This window comes from Pleurodeles waltl, chromosome 6 (genome assembly GCF_031143425.1).
Source record: "Pleurodeles waltl isolate 20211129_DDA chromosome 6, aPleWal1.hap1.20221129, whole genome shotgun sequence".
Taxonomy (NCBI): Eukaryota; Metazoa; Chordata; class Amphibia; order Caudata; family Salamandridae; genus Pleurodeles; species Pleurodeles waltl.
This window is the reverse complement of record NC_090445.1, coordinates 826831244-826854872: the sequence shown is the minus strand read 5'-3', so window position 1 is coordinate 826854872 and position 23629 is coordinate 826831244. Positions and strand designations below refer to the sequence as shown.

General features: G+C 44.5%; 1 protein-coding gene across 2 annotated transcripts in view; it reads left to right on the top strand.

The window, feature by feature from the left end:
- AS3MT (arsenite methyltransferase) overlaps positions 1 to 23629 on the top strand; it is a 383350-nt gene that overhangs the window by 45777 nt on the left and 313944 nt on the right. For both annotated transcript variants that reach the window (XM_069239493.1, XM_069239492.1), the window contains exon 3: positions 21067 to 21194. In XM_069239493.1, coding sequence (XP_069095594.1) covers positions 21067 to 21194 — 128 coding nt within the window. The remainder of the gene's footprint in view (positions 1 to 21066; positions 21195 to 23629) is intronic.

Here is a 23629-nt window from a genome sequence, read left to right as displayed (position 1 = left end):
AGTGTGGCTGAAGTACGCAGAACAGTCATTGAGTGCAAGAAACGATGGCATGACTGCAAGCGCAGGACCAAGGAAAAGATGGGCAGGAACAGGAAGGCAGCACTGCAGACTGGAGGGGGGAGTCCAGCACACCAGGAGGCCCTGGACCACATGGAGGAGATGGTTGCAGCCGTCATCCCTGAGGAGATCGTCACAGGGATTCAAGGACAGGACAGCGCAGACTACCACGAGACAACGCACATGCAAGGTAAGTCGCATGGGGAATTGAAATGCACTAATGTCAACTGCAACCGGGGGGGGGGGTAATACCTACTACACATTGCATGTAAGTCATCATATACATGGAGTGGCATGGGTAAAGGGGCACGACACGGGGGCATGGCCTGCACAAACATAAGCTGGGGCACACCATTACACTACACCAACAACAGTCCCATGGGGGCATGCTGTCATGCCAACGATGGAGCAAAGGGAAAGCCATGACAGGAGGGAAGGCCACTACATCAAACTGACATCCTGGCACTCGTCAGCCAACATACCTCCTACATTAACTAGGGCCCTATTAGCAATCCTCTAGCCAAACCGACAACTGCAGTGTAACTGCAACAACAGTTGCCACTACCACCTCTGATCTGTGTGCAGCTCAAGTAGCCAATGGCAGTAACCTCCCCATGGAACATACATACCTAAATTAGGGGGTGAGGATGACATCTGCGACAATCTCCTGAAACAAGACAAAGGCCCCAGTACACTCACATGCCAATGCCCATAGTTGTCACAAACATCAGCCAATGTAAACAACAATAGGAGCGACGCAGCACTAAGGACACACCCATGCTGCATATGTCAGGGTCCATCCTGTGCCTGGGTAACAAGGCAACATAACAAATGTCATACTGCTCAGACAACAGCATTGAGGAGGGGACACATGTAACTGGTCACTGAAATACACCTGCACAGTCAGAGAAGGAAATAGGACACTGATACGACTATCAGGGCAATCCAATGTAACACACATTACCCAACATCAGCAGGACACATTAACAATGCCAACATCCATATCACATCATAACATTGCCATGCATAGGATATACAACATGTCAAATACAATTAAGTCGATGTGAACGATCAGGGATTGGGGCAGGTCCTGATAGTTAAGTGTGCTGCCAGGGCCATCAGAACACCCACAGCCAGTGAAAGTTCTCACCATGAGAATGGATATAAACGGAGGGTCGAGTAGGACAAAAAGGTGGCAATTCTCTATTTGGCATAAACCAACACCTAGAGGCAATGAGGCTGACAAGTCTGATAACTCAATAACATACATGTAACACACAGGTGGGCCATAGGCCTGAAACAATGCCCATCTGAAGGACTGCAGATATTAATACAAAACAAGATCACAAAGTGAATTCATCAAAAGGCAGGCACGTCACGTCAAAATTGTCACAACACAGACACACTAATTGTACCCTGTTTCTTTGCAGAGGAAGATGGATCTCCTGCCGATATGCCTGTCCCAGATTTCCCTGATGACATGGATGACGAGCCAATAAACATTCCCCAGGAGACCATCCAAAAGGTCCTTGAAACCCTCCAGACCCCAACTTCAGTCACAAGGAGGAGCACAGAACAAGCAGCCATCGCAGAGGAACCACCCACCACCCCAATTGTAAGACCTGCCAGCTCCAATACAGCTGAGGACTCAGACGACACTGGCACCAGCTTTGAGAGAACTGTAGTTGGAGTACAGCGGGAGCTGGCCAAGGATGTGCGGGTGGGGATGCAAAATATGGCAGCCAGCCTGGAGGGGGTGCATTCATGCATGATGTCATCTGCAGATCAGGCAGCAGCTATGCAAGCCCTAACATCTATCTTGCAGGAACTGCAGAAAACCCAGAAGGAAATCAGCACAGCTGTAATACAGTTGACCCAACACCTACAACAGCAATCCTGTCAACGTGTGCACAAATGCAACATTGAACCCCTCAGGGCCGACCTGGCTGCCTACCATCATGATGTGGCTGCTATTCTCAAGAACCAGCAGATCCTCTTTGCTTCAGTACTGCCCTTAAGACCTTCACAGGGAGCAGCGACCGGGATGTCTGACTCCACTTCTTCTAACACTGAGGTGTGTGTTGCCCCTTCACAACCAACAACAACAAGGACAAAGCAGGCAACGCACACAACAGAAGAAGAAGACATGGAACAGATCACATTCACAAGGAAAAGTACTCGGAAGCACTAGTCCCTGCCACATGGCCGACATTTACCAAGATCCTGCGCTTTGTAACTTGCCAGTCTTGCAACAACTGTACTCAAGCACTGTTCTGCAAACCACTGTATATCTTGTCACCCAGCTCAGTGATTGTCTCTCTCCTACTCATTGCCAAATCCTGTCCCTCTGCACTGTCTGAAACAGCAACCCCAGCATGACAAAAGCATTTTGGTAAACCCTTGTGTTGGATCCCAATTTAAAATGTCACTATAATGGACTCACAGTCATGGACAATGTACATATAGCAGTACAGCACTTTTCAATAAATAGCAATTACACCACAAATGTGTCTCTGGGCAATGTGACATATCAACTGCGCAGTAGATAATTGGAATGTCCCTACTGTCAAATAACATAGCTTCTCAATACAACTGTCCAGATATTATGTAGTTAGAGAAATCTGCACAGTGACCATGATTGCATCATACTCTGCACATCCTGAGGGAATAATCTGATGAAGTGAGAAACCATAGACCACCATGCTGTGTTGGACAGAAGAATGTTTCCTCAGGGGATAACTAAGTCATCAAATAGTGCCCACTAAATGTTGTCAACATGCAAAAATAACACATCAAACATGCCACACTAATCTAAGTAAACACTAAAAAAAACTGCACAAATGAAGGTGTCTGGGTTAACGTACAAATAGGTAATCATGCTGAACTGTGTCACAAATGATGTATGAGGGTCATGAAGACAAGATTACAAGATTGCCAATGAGAGCTCATCTTATAAGGGTGTGCATGATCATCACACTGCAGTCAGACCTAAAACTGTTTCCCCAATATCAAGTCTGGAAGCACTGTTAGTGACTTTGAAAACAAACTTATCAACAGAAACACATTGTCATCCATATTAACTGTGATTGGTGGTTGCAACAAAGGGTAGACACTTTGCAAGGTAGCTCTGGGTTAGCTGCCAATCGTACAGCTCAGTTGGGATTTGTTCGTAGCATAGGACACAGATGTTATAGTACAAAAGAGATGTACACGGAATTCAAACCCACGATCAAGTACCATTCAACACATACTATTAAGGGGTAACCAAATATTTATTAAAAGCTAACCATAGATGAGGAAACTGAGGGAAAATTCTTACCTACCCTAATCTACCCTGACTACTCATTACCCACAACTGTCCCTAAGTAATCTAAGCTACACTTACTCACATGTAACGGAACGTTCTAAGCATCTACCCCCCAACCCCCTTATGAGACGGGACACATTGAGGACAACACATACTAACCTAAACACATACTATACTATCCTATACAAATATGTATTTTTTTGGTAAATTGTTTTTTTATGTTTTTATTTTTATTTTTTATTTTTACACAAGAACCCCAACATAGCCCCCCACTGTAGGAAAGTACCATCTTGCCTGGCATGTTACCCCCATATTTCACTGTATATATGTTGTTTTAGTTGTATGTGTCACTGGGACCCTGCCAGCCAGGGCCCCAGTGCTCATAAGTGTGCCCTGTATGTGTTCCCTGTGTGATGACTAACTGTCTCACTGAGGCTCTGCTAAGCAGAACCTCAGTGGTTATGCTCTCTCTTTGCTTTCCAAATTGTCACTAACAGGCTAGTGACCAATTTCACCAATTCACATTGGCATACTGAAACACCCTTATAATTCCCTAGTATATGGTACTGAGGTACCCTGGGTATTGGGGTTCCAGGAGATCCCTATGGGCTGCAGCATTTCTTTTGCCACCCATAGGGAGCTCTGACAATTCTTACACAGGCCTGTCACTGCAGCCTGAGTGAAATAACGTCCACGTTATTTCACAGCCATTTACCACTGCACTTAAGTAACTTATAAGTCACCTATATGTCTAACCTTTACCTGGTAAAGGTTGGGTGCTAAGTTACTTAGTGTGTGGGCACCCTGTCACTAGCCAAGGTGCCCCCACATCATTCAGGGCAAATTCCCCGGACTTTGTGAGTCCGGGGACACCATTACACGCGTGCGCTATACATAGGTCACTACCTGTGTATAGCGTCACAATGGTAACTCCGAACATGGCCATGTAACATGTCTAAGATCATGGAATTGTCACGGGGAGACAATTCCATGATCCCCCGAGTCTCTAGCACAGACCTGGGTACTGCCAAACTACCTTTCCCGGGGTTTCACTGCAGCTGCTGCTGCTGCCAACCCCTCAGACAGGTTTCTGCCCTCCTTGGGTCCAGCCAGGTTTGGCCCAGGAAGGCAGAACAAAGGACTTCCTCGGAGAGAGGGTGTTACACCCTCTCCCTTTGGAAAAAGGTGTTGGGGCTGGGGAGGAGCAGCCTCCCCCAGCCTCTGGAAATGCTTTGATGGGCACAGATGGTGCCCATCTCTGCATAAGCCAGTCTACACCGGTTCAGGGATCCCCCAGCCCTGCTCTGGCGCGAAACTGGACGAAGGAAAGGGGAGTGACCACTCCCCTGACCTGCACCTCCCCTGGGAGGTGCCCAGAGCTCCTCCAGTGTGCTTCAGACGTCTGCCATCTTGGAAACAGAGGTGCTGCTGGCACACTGGACTGCTCTGAGTGGCCAGTGCCAGCAGGTGACGTCAGAGACTCCTTCTGATAGGCTCTTAACTGTGTTGCTAGCCTATCCTCCTTCCTAAGTAGCCAAACCTCCTTTTCTGGCTATTTAGGGTCTCTGCTTTGGGGAATTCTTTAGATAACGAATGCAAGAGCTCATCAGAGTTCCTCTGCATCTCTCTCTTCACCTTCTGCCAAGGAATCAACCGCTGACTGCTCTGGACGCCTGCAAAACCGCAACAAAGTAGCAAAGACGACTACTGCAACCTTGTATCGCTGATCCGGCCGCCTTCTCGACTGTTTTCCTGGTGGTGCGTGCTGTGGGGGTAGTCTGCCTCTTCTCTGCACTAGAAGCTCCGAAGAAATCTCCCGTGGGTCAACGGAATCTTCCCCCTGCAACCGCAGGCACCAAAAGACTGCATCACCGGTCCTCTGGGTCCCCTCTCAGCACGACGAGCGTGGTCCCTGGAACTCAGCAACTCTGTCCAAGTGACTCCCACAGTCCAGTGACTCTTCAGTCCAAGTTTGGTGGAGGTAAGTCCTTGCCTCCCCACGCTAGACTGCTGGGTACCGCGTGATTTGCAGCTGCTCCAGCTCCTGTGCACTCTTCCAGGATTTCCTTTGTGCACAGCCAAGCCTGGGTCCCCGACACTCTAACCTGCAGTGCACAACCTCCTGAGTTGTCCTCCGGCGTCGTGGGACCTTCTTTTGTGACTTCGGGTGAGCTCCGGTTCACTCTTATTCGTAGTGCCTGTTCCGGCACTTCTGCGGGTGCTGCTTGCTTCTGAGTGGGCTCCTTGTCTTACTGGGCATCCCCTCTGTCTCCTCACGCAATTGGCGACATCCTGGTCCCTCCTCGGCCACAGCAGCATCCAAAAACCCTAACCGCGACCCTTGCAGCTAGCAAGGCTTGTTTGCGGTCTTTCTGCGTGGGAACACCTCTGCAAGCTTCTTCACGACGTGGGACATCCATCCTCCAAAGGGGAAGTTCCTAGTCCTCTTCGTTCTTGCAGAATCCACAGCGTCTACCATCCGGTGGCAGCTTCTTTGCAACCTCAGCTGGCATTTCCTGGGCATCTGCCCACTCCTGACTTGATCGTGACTTGATTGTGACTCTTGGACTTGGTCCCCTTGTTCCACAGGTACTCTCGTCCGGAAATCCATCATAGTTGCATTGCTGGTGTTGGTCTTCCTTGCAGAATTCCCCTATCACGACTTCTGTGCTCTCTGGGGAACTTAGGTGCCCTTTACACCTACTTTTCATGGTCTTGGGGTGGGCTATTTTTCTAACCCTCACTGTTTTCTTACAGTCCCAGCGACCCTTTACAAGCTCACATAGGTTTGGGGTCCATTCGTGGTTCGCATTCCACTTCTAGGGTATATGGTTTGTGTTGCCCCTATATCTATGTGCTCTCATTGCAATCTATTGTGACTGCACATTGCTTGCATTGCTTTCTATTGCTATTACTGCATAATTTTGGTCTTGTGTACATATATCTTCTGTATATTTGCTATCCTCATACTGAGGGTACTCACTGAGATACTTTTGGCATATTGTCATAAAAATAAAGTACCTTTATTTTTAGTATATCTGTGTATTGTGTTTTCTTATGATATTGTGCATATGACACCAGTGGTATAGTAGGAGCTTTACACGTCTCCTAGTTCAGCCTAAGCTGCTCTGCTAAGCTACCCTTTTCTACCAGCCTAAGCTGCTAGACACCTCTTTTACACTAATAAGGGATAACTGGACCTGGTGCAGAGTGTAAGTACCCCTTGGTACCACTACAAACCAGGCCAGCCTCCTACACCCAACCACCCACCCACCCACACATGTAATAAGTCAAAAAAGAAACAAGCAGGACTCCCTACCCCCCACCCACTAACACTAACTAAACTAACAGCCTATACTAACCTAACACTAAGCCCCCTAAGCCCAATAAGTATAAGAACAAGTAAAGAGGAGGGATGGGAGGGTATCATGTCCATCTAATCAACTGTCTAGAGGTTGGCCCTCCGGAGGGTCCTCTTGATATCCTTCACCCGCCGTTTAATGTGCCGCACGTCCCGGCTCAGGTGGCTCACCTTGCGCAGCACTTTGTCCATCTTGTTTTCAAGTCTATTGAAGGCGGCATGGTCAACAGCTGGAGCAGTGTCAGTCTGGGTACCGGTGTAGGAGGTCTGTGTGGGCTGTCCTGCACCGGTGGCAATGCTGGGGCCAGGAAGTCCAGCAGATGCAGATGCAACAGAGGCAGCTGTGGGTGGGGCCACCTGGCTCTCATTGGTGGTTGTTTCTGTGTTGGCTGTGGTGGGCACAGAAGGCCCACCCTGTGGGAAGGCTCGCCATGCCCCAGAGGCGCGTTCACATGGTGATATCACCGGGCCATCCTCCGGAACCCTGACTCCACCAGCAGGATGTGCTGGTATCGCATGGCCCGGCGCTGAAATTCACGGACCTGGTCTGGAGTCATGTTAGCTGCTCTGAAGACAAATGCAGATATGCAACATTAGTAACTGCATTGTGTGAAACAGCACAGCAAGTTAATCAGACAGTACATCTACTGTACGGCTAACAGCTCATATCACAATACAGAGCATCGAATGTCCCTGAGGAAGTACATGGCAGGCCAGACAGCAAAGGTCACATCACACAAAGCACATTCATAACCCACAAGATGGGTAACAACTGGCCTTGACTTGCAATCTGAGTTCTGACAGTTATCAGCTAAGAATCATGCTGCATATCCTCCACCAAGAGCTGGGCTACAAATGTCAGTGTACGGAAAGCAAAACTAAAGCCACATGGCCTGCAAGTTGTAACTGGAATTTCCAGTATGGTACCAAGTGCCAAACCTGAGTGTGTATACTAGTATGCAACCAAAACGTCACTTCTTCACAGGTATGTGTAACATACTGGTAGCATCAATACTAGGTACCCCATTCACAAACCCATGGCCGTGTTTGAGGGGGGCGGTGGATATACAACTATAATTTGCCAACAACATGTACACCAAGGAGTGTATAGGCTAATCCACACATGTTTGTCTCTACAGACACACCACAGGTAAGGTCTATCTACATTTTGGAGTCAGCAAACCCTAGAGCACTCATAGGGTCAGACATGTCAGGAAAATCAGAACTTAGTACACAACATATACTTCCAGTGAGGCCTGAATTACATCAGACACAGAATTGCTAGAACACCCATGAGCATGAATTGCATGCACACCTAGGCCATTACACTCAGGTTCCTCAGACTTGATGCACTACATGTGGAAGTACATGATGCTAGGAGGTTCTACCTACTGTTTCAAAATTACGTAGGTAAATAGTGAAGCAGATGTCTATTGGGAAGCTATTAGCTCCACCAATCTTAGAGAATGTGGGTCTGACAGGCTGACTAAATAGGGGCTGACTTCCATTGCGACTCTTGGTGATACAAGTGTCAGAGACATGACTATCCCCTGTACTCACAGTGGGGCCTACAGGGATGTCCTACAATCCCTACATGATACCATTGGATACGCATTGGCTAACTCCAAACATGTGAAAACTGCATTCCCACTCATGGAACAAGTGAAAAACTTGACCCCAGCATCACACCTTGGTATGCGTCCAACTCACACGAGTCCATAACCAGCAAACACAACACATAACAGACATATCAACACTTACTGTAGTGGTCGGGGTCCTCAAATGTCACCACCTCTCCCACAGTGTAGGGCGCCGGTCCACCTGTAAGGTATGGAAGGAAGAAATGTGCTCAAAATCTGTACACAGTGCAACATTTTCAGTATCATTTACAATGTGTAGGCTGAATAAGTAAATGGCAGCTATTCAGACATGATGGTACTGCATCTGATATTTCACGGCCAACTTGTACATAGCATGGGTCTCCTGTGACAGTTAGACACATATCTGCACACATACATTGGCCCTAACTATCATGTGGGTGCAAACTTGCCCCATAATTGGTGAGCACGAAAAAATATGGAGTGTAATCGTCTCATCATGTGCATCCAAGAGAAACATCCAACGCCTGGTTACTTGAGGACTGCATTACCAGTCAAAAATGCCTTGTGGCCATGACACATTTATTGCACATAGGCCCAATGTACAGAGGGAGGCGCAGGGACTCATGTAAGCCATCCTGTTGTTACAGTATAGTTAATTGATGTGGCCCAGCTATGGTGATTTGCACCAACCATGGAGATGTAAAGCCAAGTGCATATTTGGATTGTGGCTCAACCAATTCCAACAAACATCTTACGATGTTAGCTGAGGGCACCTTACACCTTTACACAATGTATTCAAATCATGAACTGACATTTATCCTAAAAGATTAAGAAACACAATAATCCCACACATTCATAGTACTTCTGTGAACGCTTTCCTTCCACACTCATGAGACCAATGTTTGAGCCACTTTGCTATTATAAATTGTTGTAAAGGCAGCACCCATTTTCAGTATCATGTAGTGATTCTAAAGTCAGTCTAGCAATTGCGTCAACATAGTTGGCCTAAATGTTGGTACATCTGTACTTCTCTGTCAATAGTACCCTATATAGACATGATTGGCTCCTATTTTGTTAGCTGTGCTGACAGAAAGGCCGCACCAATTTCCTTCATGGTAAAGTTACCTGTAAGTTTGCTGAGCACGTGCTACCTGACACCTAGCAATTGTGATCCTTGCCATAGTGCATCAATGATTCCCTCATATGTCCCCAAAATTACACACAGTCATCAAGTTAGGTGGCAGACATTGCACTAATCCACTGATGTCACAACAGAGCATTCATTTTTGCACAATAACAATAGTCGTACTCACCTACAGTGCCACCAATCATGATTCCCAGGTGGTCCAAGAGATCCTGCTCCCTGGTGATGAGGTCAGCCCACCGGTGCTTCAGCTGGTGGTCACCCCTCTGGCTGGCATACACACCCTGCAGGTGATGCAGCACCTTTCCCCACCGTATTCTGCGCGCCTCTGTTGGGTAGCCCTGTATGACCCTGCCCCCTGCCCCCTGCCTGGATCATGAGCAGCAAGAAATGTGTAACCAGCCTGATGAAGCCCCCCAACTCCTCTTCCCCCATCCTGCCAAGACGTGGCCTACTAGACATACTTATAGAAGAAGATAAGGAATAGGGGTAAAAGAAAAAGAAAGGGGAAATGGGTGAAAGTAGGGGTAAAAAGACAGAAAAAAAGTAAACCTAAACTCTAAAACAGCCCAACTATCCCCAAATGAACACTACCCACAACAGACTCCCACAAACAAGAAATACACAAGATAAATGGACAAATGTAGACAAAAAACAGTACTACAGTATACACAAACAAAATGTATTTCACAAAAGGACTTTACAGATAGCACACAGGACAAATACAGCACAAAATCTCTGGACAACACTCTCTACACAGCCACACAGTCTAGAAGGATCATAGACTGCAAAGTGAAAGTGAAAGTACAACCACTGTACATGATCTGTAAACAGGATATCCTATTACATCACTTCCTGAATGAAAAGTCCCGCCTTTTTCGCGTTATGCGTAATTTTTTGTTGCACAAAACTGTATTTGCGTCATTTTTTTGACGCACAGACGTGAATATTAACCCGCATCCATATAATGATACATGGACTGTACAAATATCTGGATGCAGGCTATATTTCACTCCTGTGCGTAAAAAAAAACGATGCAAAAACAGTTTTGTGCAACAAAAAAAAATGATGCACCCCGCTAGGGACATCAAAATCACAGTGCATTAACTGGTTTGGGGCATTTTTACATTTTTTTGGGTTATTTTACTTTTGGAACACATCAGAGATTGGCTAATTGAAGACAGTATGGTGTTGATGGTGTATGTTCACATGTGTGACATCATAGTGCAGCGGAACATCATCCACTACACCCTTCACAGTATGTTTACAGTTGGCTGACTTCATAGATGGTCATATGTGTGGCCCACATATATGTATGGCACAAATTGTGCATGTTTGCCATAAGGATAGGATAGCAATGTGACGCACATATGTACAATACCTAATTGCCTTTGGCTCGAAGTGTGTGCTTTGACAACTAATTTGTTGGTTGACCAGGTGTGTGTGTACATCACATGAAGCATTATTGTACATTTGGTTGTATGAATGTGACGTCCATGTGTCCAACCCTAAGATGCAAATAAATATTGGAATGAGCAAGGGCATGTGTTAGTCATACATGTAACAACACCCGCAAAGTATACTTCCAAGTTTTAGGGTCACGTAGACACCACATGTGACATAGCATGCACCAGATGGATGGCAGACACATGTTCATGTCAAAGGTCCACAATTTCTACATCCTATGTCCTAGAGTATTGGTAAGAGCTTCCTAGGCACTAGTTGATGAATCCCACAGTGAGTCATACACATGCATTGATGAAGTGGGTACCATGTTGTTTGCACAGACAGACAAGGGTCAATCTCATATGTATGATGACACCACAGTTGAGGCCATAGAAGTAAGCCCCAACTATCAAGTGGCTGTGGTGGACCAGCATACAAGACAGCACGTGTCCACATATTTCCAGTGATCAATTGCACATAGGTGTCTTGTTCATGTGTGTGGTCCAGTGATGATCCTGTAGATTTTTTGGGATGTAATTTGTCACAGTTCGGACCAGGACTCATCATGTGTCGGTGGCAGCTATTCCTGTAACTACTGAGTATCCTTTGTTGATCAATGTGAGTAGAGTAGATGTGGACATGTGAACCAACATGTGGATGGTCCCACCCTGTCACTAAAGACGTGTAATGAGACAGTCAACAGGGCAACCTTGGTGTGCTGAGTGAGATAATGTCTCAATTGTCATGTTCCGGCAGGTGTCAATACAAAATTTGTACACAGGTTGGCCTCTGCACTTCCCACTGCATCTGGGAATATCATAGCCTCTGTGCTGTTTATTCTCGCAGCTATTCAGCACACACGGCCCATCACTATGTTGTGCGCACTGTGATGCTGTGTGTGAACTGTCATGGTCCTGACATTTGTGTATTAGTCATGTACATTATCAGAGGTTGCTGGTTGTGCTGAAAGCCCCGTACCCAAGCCCTGCCTATGACCCTGGGACACTGTCACAATTTGTCATTCATGCATAAATGCAACCCAGAAAAGGGATGGGCCATGAATTTTGCATTTCCAAGAGGATTGAACTCAAATGGTACAGTTAAAAGGCAGATGATGCTATACAATATATTTGTGTATGCATGGTAGAAGCCCATGCCCAATGCCCCCTGATGAATGGCATGTTTGACAACGCAAGTGTGGTACATATGTAGACACAGGGATACTTTAGTGTGACGCACTGACAGTTGCCAGTCAGGCTGACAGAATGCAAGATGATTCAGGAGCCAGCTACTGGACAAGTTACATAATCAGTGGTCTGACTGAGACTGTTTGGAGGACAAACTAGACAGTTGCCATGTCCATCTGTGTATGTCCTGTCTTTTTGAAGGTGACAAATGAACCCAGTGGCTGTGTTACACGGCTTAATTACTATAAATGGTTGACAATGTATTCGACATCATGGCTACTACTATGCTGTTCCAGGCATCATCAGGGGCAGTGCTTTTTGTAATGGGTGGTGTGCATGGAGGTATTCACAGGTGTGGGCTGCATCTATTTCTCACCAGTCCTGTAGGTGAGACTTGCATTCTAAGGGCCAACAGACATTTTCACAAGGGGAAGCAATCTACATGTGCTAACAGGGCTTTGAAACTAGGAGACAGTGTATAAATTGACCTGACGTCCATGCAGTCAGATGTTCTTTGACAATGGCATACCTTAGGAAAGGGTGTAGCACACTGGTTTGCTAATCTTGGTCTGTGTTTGTAGAGGAGGTATTATCAGGGTACACATCTTAGTATTCCAGGGACCTCTTCCGACAGGTGGGTTGTGACCAGGTGCATGGGTGTGTGATGAGTTAGGAAATGGGCTGACATGTACATGGAATGTCATGTGCGCAATGCATGTCATATGTGTGGCACTTGTGCTGTCTATGTTCTGCTTCTATGGAACTCTAGTCACAGATATTCCTTGCAAATATTGGATGCAGTTGGACTAACTGCTGTCAAGGGTCTTGTCAGACATTCCTGTTAGTGATGCCAAAGCACATTGACTGCCTCATGTATGAGGCTTGTATTCCCCTTATTGAGTGATGGTATCATAGTTGTGTGCCATATGCTGCGTTGGACCTTGATTTCAACATGTATGTGTGAAATAGTTGTGGTCCTCTGCTATAGGCCTTCAAAGGAGATATGTACATGATATATGTCATTAAGAGTGTGTGTGTGTATGTGACCATTGTATTTTAGGCATCACATAAGCTCTGGGATGTTCTGTGTCCTACTCAGTATCTCAGCAATGCTCCATGAGGCAACACTCTTATTCTGATAAGTAGAGATGAAGGTGTGTAAAAAGGAATAGCCAGACCATGATATGGTGATTATAATAGGTGTTTATTTAAAATAGTTAACTAAAGTGGTGAAGGTGATCATATTCAGAAGAAATTATTTACAATCTGTTGCCGCCTGCGTATACCAGCAGCTGTGTTCTGTAGTTCCCCCTCCCGTTGTTGGCCATCATCCTCCTCTTCCCTCTTCAGGCATGTGTGGCTCTGGTTCCAGGAGGGGAATGTTTCTTCTGACACAAATGTTGTGCAATATTGCACATGTGAGGATGATCCTACAGACCATCTCGGGGGAATATAGGAGGCTACCACCAGTGATGTCGAGGCAGCGGAACCTTGACTTGAGGATGCCGAAGGTCCGCTCGACAATGCTGCGTGTCCTCCTATGGGCCTAGTTGTATGCACGCTCTGCAGCTGTACTCGGGTTGCCAAGTGGTGTCATAATCCATGGCTGGATGCCATACCCCTGATCAGCTGCAATAGAAAATGAATGGGATCATGTTGATGTAGCTGGCACTATTGAAAAGACCTTTAATGGCATTAGTTGTCTTGTGTTGTCTGTGTCTCTTTTGTGTACTAATGTGACACCCTATGCTTGTAGGCTATACCATCTGCATTGTGTTGTTTCCTTGGCTGAACAAGTGTTTGTCTGCTAACCGTTTGTCAGCAGTATGTTTTGGGATTTTCAGTACAGTGTGCCCTCCCTAGCATTGTGACTTGTGATACAGGTGTCCGTGTGTCTTCACTGGGGGTGAGATGATAGTTCCATGCAGAGTTAAAATTGAAAGTGTTGTTAGCACGTTCATATGAAAGTACCCTGGACATCCCATACCTTTAGACTTAGGCAATGTATTAATGTAAAGGTCATTGGGACACTTACAATTTGCAAGGTGACATTTAGGCAACCACACTCATTGACGTATTCACATTAGGCTGTACAGTAATTTCCGATGTGTGACAGGTTCAATGGTGAGTTAAGAAACATGGCTAGCGATGTCACGACCTCATTGTGTTCCTGTTGACATGTTGCTGTTTTGGTGTATGTGTTGTGTGTCCTAGTGGGTTGCTGTGCAGTGTATATATATATATATATATATATATATATGTAGGTTTTTGTACTTACCAACAAGTAGTCCATTGCCATACCGTCCATCCTGGAAGTGTTGATTGATGGTGCAGTGACGGAAGATGTATGAGTCATGTACACTCCCAGGATATTTAGCCACGATGTTGGTGATCAATCCTTGGTGATCGACAATGGCCTGCACGTTGATGGAATGTGTGTGCTTCCTGTTGCGGTAGAGGTGTTCAGTTGCAGCAGGTGGCACAAGGCGTACATGTGTGCAGTCGATTGCACCAAGGACGTGTGGGAAGCCACTGATTGCGTAGAACCCCTGTTTTGTTTCCTGCTGCTTCTGCAGTGTGTTAGGGAAGCAGATGTGGCGGGGTGTCAGTCGAATGATGGCATTCAGTACTTTGGGCAAAAAGGAGGAGAATGATGGTTGTGATATTCCGCCTACCAGGGCACCAGTTGTTTGAAAAGAGCCACTTGCCAGCATATGAAGTACGGCAAGCAGCTTGGTTTCTGTTGGGATGGTGTGGGGTGTCACCAAAGTGGGGGCCAACTGCTGTTCAGTGTTTCGCAGCAGCTGCCGAATGGCCTGCCAGTTCAACCGGTACCTCTGTATGATGTCGTGTTCCCTGAGGCCCTGAAGGGTTATTCTTGGGCGACATATCCTCTCCTGCCTTCTGCGCTGCCTTTGGGGTCCCTGCTGGTGTTGTTGTAGCTGCTGTTGTTGTTGCTGAGCTCTGCGTCTGCGTGCATGCTGGATTAGAATGACCTCCATGGCTCCCTGTTGCTGCTCTGCTGTTTGTTCTGTGTGTTCTGCTTAAATACAGGTGTGTTTGCCCCATTTTAACACCTGCCCTAACCCAGGCGTTAATTTTTGACGCAAATCGGGCTGTGCGTCATTTTCTGGCTCCGCTTCCCGGCCGTGCGTCATTTTTGCCCGAAAGCATAAATACGACGCACGGGCGTTTGAGCCATTTTTTGGACGGGAACGCCTACCTTGCATATAATTAACACAAGGCGGGTTGCCGCATCCAAAAAATGACGCACACAGCAGAATTTTGTCATCCGCGGGCTCGGGCATCAAAGTTTAAATACGGAGCAACGTTTGCGCTGATTGTGCGTCAAATTGTTTGACGCACAATCGGCTCAGACGGAGTATAAATATGCCCCTAAGTGTGGCAAAGTGTTGTGCAGTGGAGTAGAGTAGAGTAGAGTCCATTGGAGTGGCGTACAATAGAGTGGAGAAGCTTGTTGTAGAGTGGCATGAAATAGAGTGGATTGGCGTAGCATACAGTGGAGTAAAGTATTGTAGAGTGGAGTGGTGTTGTACAGCAGAGTGGGAAGGCATGCTGTAGAGTAGAGTGCCACAGAGTGGATTAAGGTTTTGTCCAGTGGCGTGGCATAGAGTAGAGTGTGGTGCAGTTTGGTAGAGTAGAGTGGTATATACTGTTGTAGAGTTGAGTAGCATAGAGTAGCCTACAGTGGAGTTGTGTAGAGTGCAGCAGTGAAGCAGAGCAGAGTAGTGTTTCATAGAGTAAAGTGTAGTAAAGTGGGGTGGAACGGCATAAAGGGACTTGAATAAAGTGATATACAGTGGTATAGAGTAAAGTAGAATGCTTTACACTGATACTGGAAGGAGTACATTGTCGTAAAGTGGAGTGCTATAGAATGAAGAATAGTGTGGTGGAGTGGGGGATTGTAGACTATTGTTGAGTGGAATATAGTGTTGAGCGGAGTACAGTGGAGTAACATGAAGTTGAGTGGAGTGGTGTACACTGGAATAGCGTAGAATTGAGTAGCGTAGAGAAGAGCAGCACGGAGTGGAATTGACTGGAATGGCGTAGAGTGGAGTGGTGTGCAGCAGAGTGGCGTACAGGGGAGTGGCATACAGTAAAATAGTGTACAGTAGAGTAACCTCCATTGAAATAGCATAGAGTGGAGTGGTGTAGACTGAAGTGGCGTTTACTAGCACAGCTTACGATGGAGTGGCATAAAATGGAGGATGGTAGAGTGGAGTGGCGTAGAGTCGCGTAGCGTTGACTGGCAGAGAGTGTAGTTGCATACAGTGGAATAGCGTATAGTCAAGTGGTTTACAGTGGAGTGGCATACAGTGGAATAGCACATAGTAAAGTGGTGTAGATTGTATAGCATAGCATAGAGTGGAGTGGCCTGAAGTGCAGTAGAGTGGAGTGGCATACAGTGGAGTGGTGTACTGTGGCATGTCGTAGAGTTGAATGACGTTGAGTGGAGTGGCACAGAGTAGAGTGGAGTGGCATACCGTGGAGTTGCGTATAGTGGAATAGCATAGAATGAAGAGGTATAGAGTGTAGTGGTGTACAGTGGAATAGCGTAGAGTCATTTAGAGAGCAGTGGCGTGGAGTGTGATAGAGTGAAGTGACGTAAAGTGGAATAGCCTACAGTGGAGTTGCAGAGAGTTGAATAGTATACAGTAGAGTGAAGTAGGTACAGTGTCATGGCATAGAGTGGAGTGAGGTACAGTGGAGTGACTTAGAGTGAAGTGACATACGGTGGACTGGTACTGTACACCACAGTAGAATAGTATACATTGAAGTGAGGTAGACTGGAGTGGCGTACAATTAAGTTGTGTAGTGTGGAGTGAGGTGCAGTGTAGTGCCCTACAGTGGAACAGCATAGACTGGAGTGGTGTAAAGTGGAGTTCCGTACAGTGGAATAGCATAGAGTGAAGTGGCGTGAAGTGATGTACAGTGTAACAGCATACAGTGAAGTGTTGTACAGTGGAGTGGCGTATACTGGAGTTGCATAGAGTGGAATGGCGTAGAGTTAGTGTAAAGAATAGAGTTGCCTTCAGTGGAATAGTGCCGAGTGGAAGGGCATACAGTGAATTAGTGTAGAGTGGAGTAACGGAGAATGGAATAGGGTAGAGTGTAATAACGTACAGTGGAGTAGAGTGGACTGGCGTACAGTGAATTAGCGTGGAGTGGTGTAGTATCATAGCATACATTGGAGTGGCACAGAGTGTACTTTAAAGAGACATAATGTGGAAGTGCGGATGTGGATAAAATCTGGCACAAATATAGATAATAGGGTGTAATATTTTAGGTGTAAATAGTTTAAGTAGAGGTAAAGTTATAGGTCTCAAAATAGTTATATATTGTCCGCGTGTATTGCGGTACATGCTGATGACAAGGCAGTATGTGATTAGCTGATGACTGTCTTTACAAAACGTTAAAGGCAGCCATGTATTTTTCAGCACACTTATGCTGTGTTATGGGTTACGACCGTAGATATAGGTAAGTATTATGTTGTATTGTTGTTCCTACCTATTACCACTTCGTTAAAGTGGTAATAAGGAGCTATTATATTTTTCTGTATATTTTTACAGCACTTCACAGAGCACTTGCATTTATTAAAAAATTATTTTAAGTAGCGCAGTACTTTGTAGGTATTACCGCAGTACTCGTAGACTTTTTTGTAAATAAATAAATATGTAAAAAACTGAAAATACAATGTTGTTTGTAAAATATAGTGTAGTACAAAGTATTTCTAATTTATTAGCATATATTTTTTAACAATTTGTAATAAGCACCGCAGTACTTACTTGGAAGTTTCCAGAGTACTTTGTACATTTGTTTAAAACTATATAGAAACGTATAAATATTTTCCTTACCTAGTACCACTTTAATAAAACCTAATGCTTATATCTACTGTCGTAACCCATAACACAGCCAAAGTGTACTTAAACTTAAAACAACATGGCTGCCTTTAACTTCTATAAAGACAGTCATTAACCAATCACATAATAACTTTTCATCGCTAAGTAATACAGTAATTTCATGAAATACCATGAATTTTTCAAAATGACTGGGGCCATAGATATCACTATCTTGAAAATGCCTTATAACTTTAAAAATACTTACCCTACTTACCCGTACTGACCAAAAGGATTATTTGCAACCCATAATCTATATTCCTGGCAAATTCCATTCAAATCCGTCAAGCTGTTTTTTCACTACGGGTTATACAAAAGTCTATAAAACAATGCATTGGTGGAAAAATATGTTTTGGAACCCCCCCTCTTTTCTTTGAACCCCCATGACCAATCACCGCACAAGTTTGCATCATCCACCAATGTAGAAAAAGCTATAGGTCTGCAAATTTTCATGAAATGGGCGGAAAGTTATTAATGGGCAAAAATCCAAGGAATTCCTATCTGTGGGAATCTTAACTATAATTATAGTTAGATTCTGAGTTTCCACACACAAAACCATTGAAATTCAAAAGTTATACTTATGTCAATAAACTATAACCCGTGCCCTAAGGTAACTACAATTCCCTATGATTTTGTGTGTGTAAAATCTGAACCTAGCTATAACGTCCCTGTAACCTTTGCTTTTTTAGTGAAATTCTTAGGTTTTTTTTTTTAAATCTATTTCCGAACTATAACATCTGTGTAACCTTTGTATTTATTCAGGAATTTTTAGCTTTAAAAAAAAACTTAAAGTAATATTTAATTACCATATGTTAATCCAACCTCCGCCGTGCATAGCCTTTGGCAGTGCACTGCTGGGGTGTTTATCGCAGGGCCTGGCCTGCAGCCAGGCCTACGGCCAACCCCCGCTTACAGCCCAACCCACTCCGCGCACATCTCATTGTAGCCAGTCCCTGTGGCCGCCTCCCCATCGCTCCCCGAAGGCAGCCAACCTGTGGGCCCCCTCCCTGGGCCGCTTTTAACCTGGAACCCCATCCCCCTGGGCATGGTGCATTTTTTAGGTGGAAGTGAGCACTGGACCCCTTTTTTGGGCTCTCTTCAGGCCCTAGGATACCCTATCCCCCTGAGGCCCATCTTCATATTTCTGGTGGAGGAGGCCGCATACCTCTCCCGTTAAAAATAAATAAAAATGCGCTGTCCCCCTGGGGATGGGTTCCTGTGGGGGCCAATATCAGCCCAGAGAGGGCGACACATCCTCCCCCCCAACACCATTATATTTATGGGCATGGAGCCGCCCACCACGGGGGTTGATGTCAACCTTGGGGACCCTATGCCCTGGCCTTATTAAACTGTGGTAGGGGGCACATGCATCTCCCCCCTCCCGGGCCAATTTTGGCCCCGGGGACCCAATCCCCCAGGAACCAGGCAAAGTTGATAAGGGAGAGGGGGCACACAGTCCCCCTCTCTGAGCTGATTTCAGCCCCGGTGACCCAATCTCCTGGGGCTCATCCAATTACTAAAAGAGGAGGGGAGCTGCACGGGGACCTGGCTCACCCGGGGGGGGGTCGGATAGGGGGAAGTGGGTATAAAAAAAAAAAGCACAGGAAACCACGCTTGTTTTGTTTAACATTTTGCAGAGGATCAGCAGCAAAATAAATAAAAAAATGTCTTGCCCCCCAGGCTTACGGGGGTCAGGGTATTCCTACCCTGCCCCCTTAAGATTTTTCAACATCTTTTTCTTGGAAGTCTGCTGAGTCTTGAGATGACTGCCATCACTTCCTGGTTGAAGTATTATCAGCCAATCAGGTCTCAGTCTGAGATCTGTCTGATCCGCAGACTTTCAGCGTCCCTAGGTATACATAAATCTTTTATCTTTTAATAACTCAAAAACTACTGAACAGATTTACGCCAAATTACAAAAAGCGCTCTTGCTGGACCAAGATGTAGCTTTCTGTTAAATTTGGTGTAATTCTGTTACGCAGTTCGGACTGTAGACTGGTCTAAAATCCAAATGGGAAATTGCATGGGAAAAAAGCATTTTGGGTCCCCCCCCACCCTTTTTTCTCTTCCCCTGCTTGATGAATCACCCGAAAGTTTCTGGACAGCAGCTGAAGTGAGTTGCAAACTAGTTTTGAAACTTTTGTGAAGATTTGTCAAACAGCACCAACGTTTTTAGCAAAACAAAAACACTTTTCCCTATGGAAGCTAGGTCCTAACTACAGATATCTACTGGTGATCGCTAGTAGGTAGTAAAAAAAAATATATATATATATATATATATATATTTTTTTTTTTTCTTTTAGGTGTCCCATCAGTTTTATCTGTGGCCAAATGAGTGCTCTTCTTCTAGAAACGTCACTGCAGGAGATTACGCTTTTCAGGGAAAAGAAAGTTCAAACAACTATTTAATAACCAATTTTTATTTTGTAAATACAGAATGTGAACAAATTGCTAATCGAAAATATCTACTCATTTGTTATAAATAGTGATGAAAAATAAACTCACACTTTCCTCTGGTTAGGAATAGATATTACAGCAACCACCAGTCAAACAATATTTTGAAGGTATTGGACAAACACACTGCATCCGATTAGTTGAGTGCTGAATTAGTTTAAAAGTAAGTAAACAATAATAAAGTAAGTTCATGGACTGAAAGTTTTTTAAGAGCACCGTGCTGCAGAATTTCTGTGTTGCCTAAAACCGAGGGTTCATGTCTCTTTCTCCCACCCAGTACTTCCTGTCTCTTTATGTTCCTGTTGGAGGGTCTTTTTTACATTCCTGCTTTCTCCTTTTGCCACTGTTTTCGTGCCTTTCATTTGTTCTGTCTCCCTTTTCTGACTTTCCCTCTCTTGATCTGGTTTAAAATTTAATATTAAATAATATGCTCCAGTCCCAAGAAATAAATAGTAATGCCAACCACCTTCAACCAGGTGGGGAAATTAAGCACCTCTTTGGATACTAAGTCAACTGACAAATAATGCATATGTACACATGTAGCATTTTGTGGGTTACTGTCGCTCAATAAAGCAGTTGTATTTTTTTCAGGATTATTATGGAAAATATCTAAAAAAATCAGAAGATTTGAAAACGAATGCTTGTGTCACTTCCACAAAACCACAACCAAAGTTTATAAGGGACGCACTGAAAGATGTACATGAGGATGTCGTATCCAGGTAAGAGCGGGGGAGAAATAGGTTAAATATTTGCATAATAGTACCTACGAATATTTGAATGCACCAGTACGAAAGCACATGTTTCCTACCTGCTGCAGTGCTATTTTATTTTTTTCTATTTATTAATGTTTTTGATCATTTGAGTGGTTTAGCATTATTTTGCCTAACTTCATTCTTTCCATTGGTGGCAACTTCTGTTTGTGGGCTGTCAGTTTCTTTTATTTCAGCAAGCTTTACGTTAGTTCCTTTGTTGCATGAAATTGTATCAAAATGTTAAGGCCATTGTACCATCAGTTTATTACCAAAATATGTCACTTCTTCCTAGAGGATGACTTACAATCCTTTCTTAAGTTCACAATGAGATCGGCAGGCATACGGAGCTCACCCCTCTCGGGGCACTTCACTTACATTAAAAATAATGGTCACGAATAACCTGCTTTTGTAGGTTGAGCGTAAGTGTACGGCCTCTTGTATACTTTCTAAGTACACTTCTTCTGAGGGCTTACAGCCATTAAATTAGCTTGTTTCTCTGTCATTTAAAAATCCTTTGTTGCTAGTGGTCAGTCATGCCTGTTTGTCCCTCATTGTTCTCTTTGGGAGAAGGAACCAACTAATGTATGATTGCTTTTCGCCTGGTTATCTGTTCTTTAGGGGACTTTTTTTTTGGTTTCCTGCTTGTGTTCAGTGAAGCTTCCCTTTTTATTTGCAGAGCATTCTTGCTCTCAGCTTAGCTTTGCTGTAAAAAAGGCTGTAAATCAGGCTATTATCTTTGTCGTATTTGCTCTTAAAAAAACAGCTCTCTGTGCCCTTTCACAGCTCTCTGGCTCTCACCTTTGCTTGACTTGTATTTTGTTTGCCGAGTGTGCCTGTGTGTGGTCCCCAGTGGTGGGAGCCAGGACAGAGGCCCTCTTGTTTATTTAATTACCTGTTTGTTAAGTAGCCCAAACTCCACCCGAAGGTATTGGAGGCTTTCCCTAAGTACCAGCTATATTACAGAAGGTTATATTCATTTTCTGTAGTCACGTCAGGTTCAGTGATGTTGAGCCAGCACCCTGACTCGAACCGGGTCCTCAGTTCCAAAGTCAGCAGCCCTAGTCCTTGCGCCACACCTTGTTCCAGTGGAGCACATGAGCCATTCAAGTTCCTTTACTTGTTTGTTAATGGCCGCCTTTCTTAATTTCTGCTCAGCTCGCCCACTTCCATTTTTTATAACAATTACTTGTTTGTTAATCCTCAAAGCCAAAGGGGAGGCTGGAGCTTGGACACTTTATTTTTTAATCCATTCAGATCGAGCATAGACGTGCATCTGTGTTATTATCGCAAGCGCTTCCCTGTCCCTAACACACGTATTATGGTAACTTCTATGTGAATATGAACTGATGAGAGTGGGGACATGTGAAATGAATTTCTAACTGTAATCAAGAAGAAAAATTACCAGATCATTTGTGAAGTTGAATCTCATGCCATTTTTAGTTTGAAATGAAAGTTTAACCCCTTTATGTAGAGTCCTGGATTCAGGAGATGTTACTCTGTATTTATATTTCAATTCAGTTATATACAGTGTTGGGGCTCGACAGAGTTGACACTGAACAGGTGTTCTGTTCAGTTGAAAAGTGGAGGGGTAATAAAAGATGCCTTTAAATCTTGTTCTTATGTCACATTTGTTCTGTGTTCACAGATAGAGGTCAAAAGTTAGTTTTTCCTACAATTAATTTTGCTTCTGACTGCAGAGTTCCAGGACTTTGTAAGGTGAACTGTGTGACCTGCTGCTAAGAATGTAAAATAAAAGGATATAGGTTTCAGGTTTTAACTAATACACACCATTTAAATGACTAGATCAACTATGCAAACATTTCAAAATATATTTCAGTAGTTGTGAAAGCCCTTTTTTATGTTTGAAAACAAATCAGGATACTTTACATGTTGATGTGCAAATGATATGTTTTCTGAAACTCAATTTTCACAGATTGTTAATACACTATATAGTTTTATCTGTAAAGCTGCAAGTTAGTGGAGAGGTTTTTGGACATTTCTTGGAAAGTTACTGTGAAAATATGTCACCACTTCATGATTTAGTCATATATTTTTTTTAATTGAATGTTTAAACAAACTGAGACACACTGCTGCCCTGTTGGCAATGTTGTTAGTAAACTAAAAGAAGTCCTGGGTTATGTTGGCTATACCTCATTGGTAAGTGGACTAGATTCTTGTGATGCATGCAGCAAACGTTAGTCTACTTAATCAAACAAAAGAGGTTTTCTTGTACTGCAGAAATGCTGAGCTCACATATTTCAAAGTGCAATCATATATGAGAATTAAGAAAAAGGCGACTCTGTAAACTATTTGCCTAGGATCACACAATTTGAGACCCATTTATGGGTTCCATTACAGTTAGGTCGAATAGATTATTTAGGTTACTCGACCTGCAGATCCGG